At 42.3% G+C, this 11,882-nt stretch overlaps 1 protein-coding gene across 2 annotated transcripts in view; it reads right to left on the bottom strand.

The window, feature by feature from the left end:
- LOC308103841 (exostosin-1) overlaps positions 1-11,882 on the bottom strand; it is a gene marked incomplete at both ends in the record, with an annotated part of 287,013 nt that overhangs the window by 62,572 nt on the left and 212,559 nt on the right. For both annotated transcript variants that reach the window (XM_080454020.1, XM_080454021.1), the window contains 2 exons: positions 2,069-2,164; positions 3,055-3,169. In XM_080454020.1, the coding sequence (XP_080310146.1) occupies positions 2,069-2,164; positions 3,055-3,169 (211 nt within the window). The remainder of the gene's footprint in view (positions 1-2,068; positions 2,165-3,054; positions 3,170-11,882) is intronic.

Below are 11,882 nucleotides of genomic sequence, written 5' to 3'. Positions count from 1 at the left end.
AATTGATTTGACCTACTTTTGTGCAATGTAGCTTAATTAATTATTGGAAGCAGCTGTATTCCAGAATATTTGGGGACGATCTTCCACTCTGTCTGGTAGGAAATTCCTACTACTGTAGATCTGCCATGCTGCATTATCATGCATAGTACATAATTGCCTCAGTTATCAAACTGCAAGATTTTTGATTGAAGTAAAAATATGAATTCAGATCATAGTTTTACTGCAAAACGTGGTGTTATTCTGTGAAACAAAGTTTTGAAAAGGAAATCCCACAGCCTTCAGGTCTATGTCAGCTTGTCAACTTCTTGAAGTACGCATGGTACTTTATTTCCCTGTGTTTAACTTAAGGCAGAATTGCAGTCTAACGTGGTGGCTGTGCATCTGCCTCCAGGCACCACTTTAGGTTCGGGGGGAAAGTGCATTTGCACTAACAATTAAATGAAAATATAAATATCAACCATTTAACCGTTGGTATTAACGGGTTACAAATGTCTTAACCGTTACTGGTTAACCTGGAACATTTGGTAATTTTTTTTGTTTACGTAGGCCTGTGGCCCCCGACCTCAATTAATTTAACAATTTTTGGTGTGTGTGTGTGTGTGTGTGTGTGTGTGTGTGTGTGTGTGTGTGTGTGTGTGTGTGTGTGTGTGTGTGTGTGTGTGTGTGTGTGTGTGTGTGTGTGTGTGTGTGTGTGTGCGTGCGTGCGTGCGTGCGTGCGTGCGTGCGTGCGTGCGTGTGTGCGTGCGCGTGCGTGCGCGTGATGGAGGAAGACGGAGAGAGAGAAAACTGTGTAACGATAATACTCTAAATAGCAGTGTTTAAGAGGTCGTCTACAAAAGAAGGACCTTGGCGAGGAAGAGAAAAGTCTGAGTGACTGAAAGAAGGAATAAACGAAACAGAACAACAAAGGAAAGAGAGAGAACAAAAACAGTAAACGGTTTGGGAGTGCACCACATGGGTACATCTACTCAGAGTCGGCATCAGTGCTCATAATGCACAACATATTACCCACTTAAACTGTATACTTTGTTGACCAGCTTCCTAAGGACTCTTTACTAAGCCCTCTCCTGTTTTCGCTCTACACTAAATATCTTTGCCCAACATAGCCGGTCTACAAGCTCACAATGTGTTGTATTGAGACGTTGTGAGCTTGTAGATCTGCTGTTTATACCTAATGCTCGCCTCAGAGGCTAGGCATGCTTGGGTTCAAGTGGTAATATATATAGCTAACGTTGTATTCTAGTCTGGCAAATGAGTATTAAACATGCTGTGTGTGTGTGTGTGTGTGTGTGTGTGTGTGTGTGTGTGTGTGTGTGTGTGTGTGTGTGTGTGTGTGTGTGTGTGTGTGTGTGTGTGTGCGCGTGGGGGGGGGTGTGGGTGCGTGTGTGATATGATTGTAGTGGGACCAAACACAGTGAGTGTTTGGCAGAAGCTATTTTGAAGAGCATCTGTCTGGGCCGTGCTACAACACTCCAAATGACTAATTACTGGTCCACAGACACTGTTTGGAGAGGCCCGTGCTCACGGACGCACGCATGTACGTGCATATGCACACACACTCACACACACACATGCAACCTCACACTTTATTATCGGCAGTGGAGACACATTGTTCTCCTAGTTCAATGGGGAGCTGTTTACATGGCAACCAACAGAGGCAATTAGGCCACAAACCACTGAGTTTATGAGAGAGATGCTGAGGTTAGCATCCGCATAGATATCGCCACATTCATTGTACTATATGTATGTATGTTATCAATGTGTATATACAAAAACAACCTGTCTTATGTCAAGTCATTCTCAGTTTGTTGTGTCAGTGTCCTGCATATGTTGTTGACCATGAAGTCAGGAGCCATTCCATTAAAAAAACACAACAGAAGTTGTTGTCTTTTGCCTGCAATCCTGTCGGAATGCGTCATTACGTTGTTGTTGCTTGTTCTTATGTCTGGAGACTAAGGATGGAAATTAGTATTCTTGCTAAATCCGGTATATTTACATAAAGTAAAAGTATGTCATGACCCACAATTAGGTTCCTGGTGGATGTACAGTAATATGATCGATCATCTACCTTGGTCTGTCCCTCAATGACAGTAAGAGGCACACTGGTAGAGGGCCACTTGTTCCTGGGAGGTAAAGGCTTGTCACAGTTCCATAGCACCACAACCTGCAGGGACAAAGCATGTAGAGAGTGAGTCAAATTATATCAATTATGCTTGCAAAAATAGATATATTGGCATTGCTACAGAGATCCAGGCTCATAGTTAACTTGAAGTCTAAAAGTTAATATCAGCACATTATATGTACAGCATAGAGCAATGTGAATGTTGTATAGACACCAGGAAATGCTATTACATTACAAGTAAGACGCGCGAACGCTGGAAGCGAACGCAGCTCGAAAATATTGTGTATTTACAGACTTGTAATCCATGTTATTTCACCGTGATGGGGAGAGAACATTGACAGTGTGTGTGTGTGTGTGTGTGTGTGTGTGTGTGTGTGTGTGTGTGTGTGTGTGTGTGTGTGTGTGTGTGTGTGGCAGGCTGGTGTGCATTGTCTAAATTCCTGCACTCTGGCGCACTCGGGTGGCTGCTTACAGGCAGTGCACGCATGTGAGTCACATGGGTGCATGCAGCCAATGAGAGGTGAACACAGACGGACAGACACACACACACACAACCTGAGCAGGGTTACATAGTAAGCTCCACTTGGTCACAATTGCGCTATATTGTTGCCTCAGAAAAGTATAAGCACTTTTTTGAGACAAGAGAAGACAAGACAAGACAAGACGACGTCCATGTTATTCTGCAGTGGTTCTCGAAGTGGGGTCCAGGGAGCCTCAGGGTTCCTTGAGGGTGCTCCAGGGGGTTCCCAGCTTAATTAGTTAATATAGCATCAAAATCAGTTTAACCACTTTAACTCCAGATTTACAAAATATTATTTGTGGCCTATTCAATTTGGGGATCCTTGGCATGAAAACGTTTGAGAACCACTGCTGTGAATCCCACACACACGCTAATGAATAAACAACAGTAATAATGAGGTGTGGTGTGTCACCTGTGCACAGAATTTGGACTTGGCCACAGCGATGATGAGCTTAACCACAGGAGAGATCTGGGCCTGGAGAGGAGTTACCGCATGGATCACAGCTGTAAACTGTTGGGATGGACTCCTACCTGCAGGTCACACACACGCACACGCGCACACGCACACGCACACGCACACGCACACGCACACGCACACGCACACGCACACACACACACACACACACACACACAGTTCAACATACATCCACACACATGCACACATTTTGAATGGGTTTGCAAGGAATAATACACTGAGTATTTGGAGTAAAGCAGGTCTGTGCGTGGTGAACACAGCTCTCCATAAAAATTGCATCACGGTTAGCTGGACACAGCGTTCTCTCTGCTGTAACCCCAATCCATCTTCCTGACAGTACGCCTACCCTCAGTTCACATGACCAGGTACAAACGAACACATCTAATAGCTCAGTTCATTCTGGAACTGAATATTTAGGCAATATTAAGTCAAAGTAGATACTCTGGTCAAATATTACTCAACTACAAGTGAAAGTTGCTCTGTCAAATTTTGACTTGAGTACTTTAAAAAATACTTAAGTAAGTATTCAAAAGTGCAAATTGCAAAGTACATTTTCTATTTAATATCAATGTATTGCTGTGTTGTATATATTTTTGGGGCTTTTTAATGGTTGACAGGAAATGGGGAGAGAGATGGGGAGTGACATGCAGCAAAGGCCATCGGGATTGGGACTCGAACTCGCGACACGCCGTCAGGCTACTTTGGAGCCTAGGTGTCTGGACCGCTACGCCAGCGATCCGGGCCACTGTATTGAAATTTTGACAATTTCCATAAAACGTCTAAGATTTTCCCAAACTTTTCCAAAAATATCAATAATAATTAAAATAGTATCTACATGCTCATACATGCTGTGAACTTGTAGATCTGCTAGGGCTTAAGTGGTTAATGAATTAAGTACTTTTTCCCTTCCTAGAAATGTAGTGGAGTCATTGTCACTGAAATGTAGTGGAGAGATCCAAAAGTATGCAAAAATACAAATACTCAAGTACAGTAAAGATACTCAAAAAACGTAACTTACTTAAGTACTCAAGTAAATGTACTTTGTTAATGTCCACCAAGCAAACAAAGACGTCCAATAGCCCGGTTCATTCTGGGACTGAATATTTAGGTTTTCAAACAACTCTTTTTAGCAAATACGGAGCGAGGATTGATTGATTGATTGATTGATTGATTGAATACTTTATTAGACAGAAATGTAAACAGCACGAGGTACAGTCAGACATTTAGGCTAAAAGGATAACACAAAAAAGTCCTGGGGACTTGTTTCCATTGTGGTCCTAGGATGGCGCAACTACAACGTCACACACACACCCTCTCACGCCACTCCCTCGTGAGCACTGCAGAGGCAAACAAATGAACCACAAGAGCTCTAGAGTGCCAACTCCCAAAAGAAGAGGCAAACTTTAAATGACCACCTTGTGAGAATAATCTTCGGCATACAGTAACTCAGCGGGTAAATGGCCGCCCGGGGTTGCGGTGAGGAATGGATTCCCTCCTCGGCAGCCAGAAGCCAGAAAGAATCTATCTGCTGCTCCGTCGTATATTATGGTGCTTAAGATAAAAAGCACCTAAATGCGAGTTCTCTCTCTCTCTCTCACTCTCTTTTCTATTTCATAAAAACGATGGTCTTATGGCTTTCCTCCCTTAGGATAGTACAGAAAGGGAAGAGAGCAGGAACGAGGTGAGAATGACATGCAGTATAAATTAGTGAGTCTGCCGCACAGTCTATATTTTATGACAACCTGTTGAACTTCACTCCTATTAATCACGTTTAGCCATCAGTATATTCTCCCAAGATACTCAATAAACTTTGATACGATGGGTAAAAAGTGATAAATGTTATTAAAGTAGCAGAAAGCAAGACACAGTAGATGTGGATATCAATAAGTGGGTGGATATGGGGGCATCTTTGGGGTTTAGTGGGATAGGTTGTCTGTTAATCAAACCTCCTGGCCCGCCCATGTCTACGTGTCGAAGTGTCCCTCAGCAAGACAATTAACCCCTAACTGCTCCACCGTGAGAGCTTATGACCATCTGAGCAGCCATCAGCTTGGTGAAGCTGAAACAGAATTTCCCCTGAGGGAATAACAAAGATCTCCTCCTTCCCCGGCTTAACCTATACATTAATATTTTATGAATATTCTTCATTTACAACAGAAGTCTAAGGGAGTGTTGTAAGTAACTCTCAATGGCTCTGAGTCAATATACCTTACTAGTCCTTTCAGAGCAGTACGTGGCATGCCAAAAGGAGGCGAGCGCTGTAGGCACACGGCCTGGTTGAGCATTAGGTGGATGTGGCAGTTAGGGAATAGACGGTCATCATGGTTAACTGGAGCCTGAGTGCTCTTTGGTGTTGCTCTATCCATCTCTCTGACACCAGGCCCGAAGAACCAGACCTCTCAGGTGGGCTCGGGGCTATATCTGGTGCAAGGTGTGCCCTTCTGGTGTTTAAAAGAACACAACTGGTCCTTTTGAGGAGCACCCTGGCTTCAGTGGCAGTGACAAGATAAAGCTTAGATGTGAGGTTCTTTCATTTCTGATGATTAAAGTTGAGTATATTTGTACAGACCTTTGCTGTGTCCAAAGCTACAGAGCTATTATGTGTGTACAGTATGTGAAACTGTTAATATCATTTTTAATGTTGCAACAATTTTGGGGGTCTGGAACACAGGGGTACAGGGGTACAGTATAAACATGAATGTCTGAGTCACTGAATGACTGACTGATGTAAGTTGTGCCATTGGTTGGCCTTTTGGCCTAACAACGAACTAGCCAACCACAAAGCAATGAACCCTCCAGGCTATGGGATAAAACAATCTTGTGCAATGTCTGGAAACATTCTCTATTTCACCCAATAGTCCAACTTAATCATTTTTGGGGAAGTATTAAAAAAAGTATTTCATGAGAAACACTGTAGGCACCATGTACAGTTGCTCACTCAGTATCTAGTAGAGAGAGAGAGAGAGAGAGAGAGAGAGAGAGAGAGAGAGAGAGAGAGAGAGAGAGAGAGAGAGAGAGAGAGAGAGAGAGAGAGAGAGAGAGAGGTGAATTTGTACATCTAGACACTTGACACCATGATATTTGACCATCTCTCCACATGTTGTCTTGGGACCATAATGCCAAATCCTGTTATCCTCCTCACACTGTCAGCTGCTAACCTTGGTTGTCTGTCAAAATTATAATACTGTGGTTCATCATAGAATCTGTCCCAATTAAATGCTTTATCTACAGCATCCATTGTTATAAAAAGCTGTTAACCTGCAAGTTGGACTTCCAAGTCATTCATATGGGATTGGGATATTGTATGTATAATACATTGCACTTCGCCTTGGAAGCTTTTATATTGTCTCCTTTTTAATGAACTTTAAACTAGATTTCATCTAAGGAAACAATTGCACATACTGTACAAAGTTTGATTACATTATTACTGCAAGCCTTGAACAGATGTCATTGTAATATATTTTTCTCAGTTATTGCCAATTTTGTCTCGACACATCCATCATGCATGGTCATTAAAGTGATAATGATTCTTATTTTCATAAAGTCACAACTGTCTATTGACTAGCTATAGTACATATATTGATAGACAGTCACACTTATGTGAATTCATTCATTTAGAGACCCGGTGCAGATGTCTTGTGTCAGAAAGTCTAACTATTTTCTTTGTTAATTTAGTCAATGTATCCTTACAGTATATCTTGGTTTCATTCTTGACTCTAAAGGTCCTTACACACCGGGGCGATTTTTTCGTGCGAATAATACGCTTTTTTTTAAAACCTTATAAAGTCAATGCAAGCGTACATGGCGCGAAAAAGCGGAAAAGCGAAGCGAAAAAGCGTCTTTTAATTATTCGGAACGAGTCCGAATTTTGCGTATATTCGCCACATTCGCCGGTGTGTAAGGACCTTTACTCTTACCTGTACTTCTCCTGTGTTTCACTCTTACGTGCTGCTGTTGCTGCTACTGTATATGACACCTGCATTTCCCCCTGGTGATCATGTTATCTTATCTTATTTGATCTTACAGTATCTGATCTTATCTCACGGCAGGATACAGGTAAATTGCAAAAAAAGATAAATATTTCCACAGATCAGCGGTTCTCAAAGTGGGGTTCAGGGACACTCAGGGTTCCTTGAGGGGGTCTGTAACTGTGAGAGTTATGGGGGGTCCTTGAAATGAAAAGGTTTGAGAACCACTGCCATAGATTAAAAGAGATAGAGATAGAATGATTCATCTAAAAAAAGTGATGCTGTGAAAAGCATCATTTCTGTGTTCTCCTGTCTGGGGGAGTGTCAGTGCCTCATTAGCCTTAACACTAGTGCAGCTACTAGTCACAGTCAAGACGCAGCAGACAGCGACCCGCTGAACCTACAGCCAAAGAGCCACAGGCACAGTGACAAACTAATGAAGAGACATTTTCTTCACATGCCGGACTGAAGAATTCATTATCCCAGAGCAGATGAGTGTCAAATATCAAATGAAATATTCACCCCGCCGCCAAGAACCAGAAAGATCGTGCTCAGCAAACGAAGGCCATCTAAAGATTACATTACTCTCTCTTTTCTATGGACGAGATGGAGTGAGATGTCAGCTTTTATATTGTGGCAACATTTGCCCAGCGGAGGTAAATGATCTTGGCAATGGGTCAAAATGAATCACTTTTGAATAATGTCTCTTCATTAGATATGACTAAAACCTAAGTTACATTTATATTACTTGGACTCGTATACAGTGTGTGGATTTGTGTTAGGCTTTTACTGATTGTGAGATCAGTAAAGGCCTACAGTATAGGCATATAGAGTATAGGTCACAGTATCTGACCGACCCACAAGACTCTGACCCCCCCAAAGCACTAGTGTACCCAGTGTGCTATTATTATTATATTATAGTTGTCATACAATTTACATATTGGTGGCATGATATAAAAATGTATATCCATTTATCCATTAATAAACTCCGGTCCAGGGGACTTGGAACCACGGCTGCAACTACAGATTCTATAGCCTGTGGCGAAAATTCTATTAAACTGCTTACATTTGGGAAAAGCGAAGAAATCTGTTTTGCGGTCAATGCCCATGTGCAATTTTACACAATTGATGAGTCTGTTTTTTGTCATTAAAGCTTCCGCGCTTTATTGACAACACACACACACACACACCCGTGAAGACCATATGAACAACAACAGTATTATATCGATACATCAAGACTTTATAGCCCAGCCTGGCTGGATCTTCTACTTCTACGCTTTCAATCATTGTCCTTCATAACTTTGCACTATTAACCACTTGAGCCCTACTTTCGCTATTCTGGGCATGTAATACTAGGCTAACATTTTGTGAAAATAGCAGATGTACTGTACAAGCTGTGAGCTTTTAGGTTGGCTATTGTCAGAAAAAAGGTGTAGAGGGAAAGCATAGGGGGCTAAATATCCTGGGGGACCCTGGTCAACAAAGTAAGCTCTCTCTCTGCTGGCGTTCTCTCTGGCAAGCCAACTTCAGCATGCTACTATAAAGGGCAGAGAACAATTAGACAATTCAAAACACCTGCCAATCAATTAACCCAAATCACACACCCCTACCACAGTCATCCTGACAACCAACCAATAACCAATAAAACCATGCATTGAGATCCTTCTGGGCTATGGGGCCATATGACTTTGTCACGCCCTGTGCCAATGTGTGATTTCAGATAGATTGGTCAATGCACACACAGTTACAGAGTTAACAAAAATGTCAATAAACCGCTTGAATTTGGGAAGAGTGAAACACAAACAAACAAACAAAAAACAGCTTCCTCACTCCCTGCATATGTCACTGGTTATATGAAAGTTCAGATCGATTGAGGAGAACAATGGATGAGGAAATCAGTGACAGAGTTTTCTTTATTTTATCGTAGACTTAACCAAAGCATCCATTCACCAATTTGTTCACCAATCTTCCATCAATCTCTTTAAAAAAACATTAATTCATTAATTAATTCAGTAATTCATTTGGTTCCATTATTACACTCTCAGAGTTATGAGGGTCCCTGGCCTAAATGCATACCAAACTGGGGGTGTTTGAAATAAAAAAGTTTGAGAACCCACTGCTCTACAGTGCTCTTTCTCTCACTCTGTTTTAAATCAGTGACATTCCAGTGTTTTAAGCCTCCATTGTGCTGGCACATCCTCATGGGTCCACAGCAGTGTTAAAGCCAACTGAAAGAGGATTGTGGAGTTAAGGGCCTGGGAGAGACATGATAGGGGGTGCCTGTATGTGTGTGTGTGTGTTTGTTTGTGTGCGTGCGTGTGCATGTGTGCATGTTGGTAGGTCTGCGTGCTCATCTGTAAGTGGATGCCAAGAAACTAGGAAGTGCAGTCACATGCACAAACATACAGTACACACATATGCACATAAGCCGTCAGCGTCAGTGCCTCCCCAGGGTGATAGAAAAACTGCTGATTTTAGGAGAGCGGATGTGGAATGGTTGCATTTGCACCGAAAATGTATCAACTCTACATACATTACGTTTCATTTATAAGCTTTTGTTCCACGGTTTTCTTCCCTGGAACGCATCCGCTACTGCATACATCCATGATAAACAAAGCAAATCCCCAAGATTTGAAAACCTCTGTGTGCTGCATATCACAGCAGCAAGTAGCACTGTCTGCATGTCTGCTGTGGCCCAAAGAAACCTTAACACATCATAAAACAAAACCACATCACTCACACACACACACAAAATGCACCAACTGGACTTAAGCTGTGACTAAAAACCGTCAAATAAAGCTTTCCTCCCGGCCACAACATCTTTCCTCGCAGCTAAAGAGAAAGAGTAAGCCAAACTTTGCAAACTACCAGGGAAAAGTTATAAGTGCTTCGCCATCAAATATTATGGAAACTTAGCAGAGGGAGCGTGTCGTATAGATGACATTGACGACGAGCTATTCCCCTAGCAGGAATGTGGCAGACGACAGCAGCTAAAATGGTGATTTACGGCACTGGCATAAACCAAACTGGCCCAGGCCTCCTTCTAGCCATCACCCCCCACCCCCCCCCCCCCCTCTCTCTCTCTCTCTCTCTCATCCCTCGTGTCCACAAGCCCTCAGAGAAAGACAAACATCTATCTGAGTTATGGTCTCATCCCGCTGAGAATTGGCTCGGTCCGCCCGCGCACACGCAGATGTGTATACACATACACACACATCGACGCACCACCTCTCAATCTTATCCCGCTCCCCTCCCTTTTTTTCTCCCTTTCTCAGGCACCATCAAAGCTTCTGAACTCAAGTGAAGCTCAAGTTTCATCAACCCTTGAAAACTTGTTAAAACTCTTGATGTCAAGAAGACACAAGCATCAAGGAGAGTAACACTCAGACACATGGATTCTAACCAACAGCAACTGTGTTTTGTTGTCTCCTGTAGATATATTCCCTCAGTGGGTGGAAAGTCCTCTGAAGATCCCAAATGAGACAAAACAACACTCCACTGAAACCAGTCCAAATGAATGTTCTATTCTGACCTTCATTCAATGGCTTCATTCAGTGGAAGTTGCGGAGCCGATTGACATTTGACAAAGTATCATACTCATACTGTATAGCATGTTATTATTATTTCCTGCACATATTGTGCATTATGTGGCCAGGTTATTTTGGTTTCTGCTACCTGTAGTCAACAACCATTCTGTAATGACCAATCCCTCCAATTCCTGCTATTGCACTGTGGGTCATTGTAATGTTTTGTACATGTGGCATGATTCTGTTCCCCTCTGTACATATACGCTGTACTTCTGTACACAGTAGGCATGGCCAGGCCAACAGTGGGTGTGGCCAGGAATAAGGTCAATAGCAATCAATTGAAAAATGCTGACTTTGAATCGCAAGTTCAATTCCAGGCCCTGGCTCAACGGACTGACCAGGAATAAGTATGAAAAGCTATAGACTATTTAGAATAATTATTTCTGTTGTGTAGATGACGCAGAGAAATTGGCAAACTTTTCAACAAGAGTTTGAAATCCGCCATCATAAGCAAGACACACATTTTAATATCCACAATCCCTCAGAACTCTGCTCAGCTGTTTCCAATGCTTTTTTTGTTAATTGCATGGTCTTCTGTCTCAAGTTCAGTCTATTATGTTTGAATGGCTTATTGCACATATTGAATATTACGTATTGTATATTGCATTTCTTGGCCCCCGTACTGTTGCTTGCAGTTATATTTCTTCTCCATTTTTGTTTGTCTATACAGCGATGCTAATCCGAGTATTTTTTGCCTTACTCCTTAATCTTTATACTGCTGTAGCAATTTAATTTCACCCCGGGAATGAATAAAGTTTTTATCTAAAGTAATTTATTCAGTGATACAATCTATAATCCATGGCATTTCTGAGGGCGGCTGTCAGCCAATAGAATAAAATCCTTGGTATTAGTGTGTCCATTTGTTCACTTTTAGAGTTAAATCAACACTGAGGATTTTACTGTGCAGGGCCCATTGTCCTAAATGTTCACCACTATCTCTACCTCCCTCCATGTGGTCTCTTTTGTTTTCTATCCCCTCACATTTTACACCAGGTGACTAGAGGCTGCACTACAGCCCCATGGCAGTAAGCGCTGAGGCAGACCAACAACTCACCTACAGAGGTTAATGGGACTGCAGCTATTGACCCTGGCTAAATACCAAGCCAGATTCTCACAGGGGTCAGTGTGTTGTAATGGAATGTGGTGCCGGTGCATTAGCTATACAAAACAGGGAAACTTTGCTTAAAGGGTAAATCTCGGCCAGTTCAGT

Source organism: Gymnoscopelus braueri (genome assembly GCF_963280865.1).
Source record: "Gymnoscopelus braueri genome assembly, chromosome: 16".
Taxonomy (NCBI): domain Eukaryota; kingdom Metazoa; phylum Chordata; class Actinopteri; order Myctophiformes; family Myctophidae; genus Gymnoscopelus; species Gymnoscopelus braueri.
This window is presented reverse-complemented; position numbering and strand designations above follow the sequence as displayed.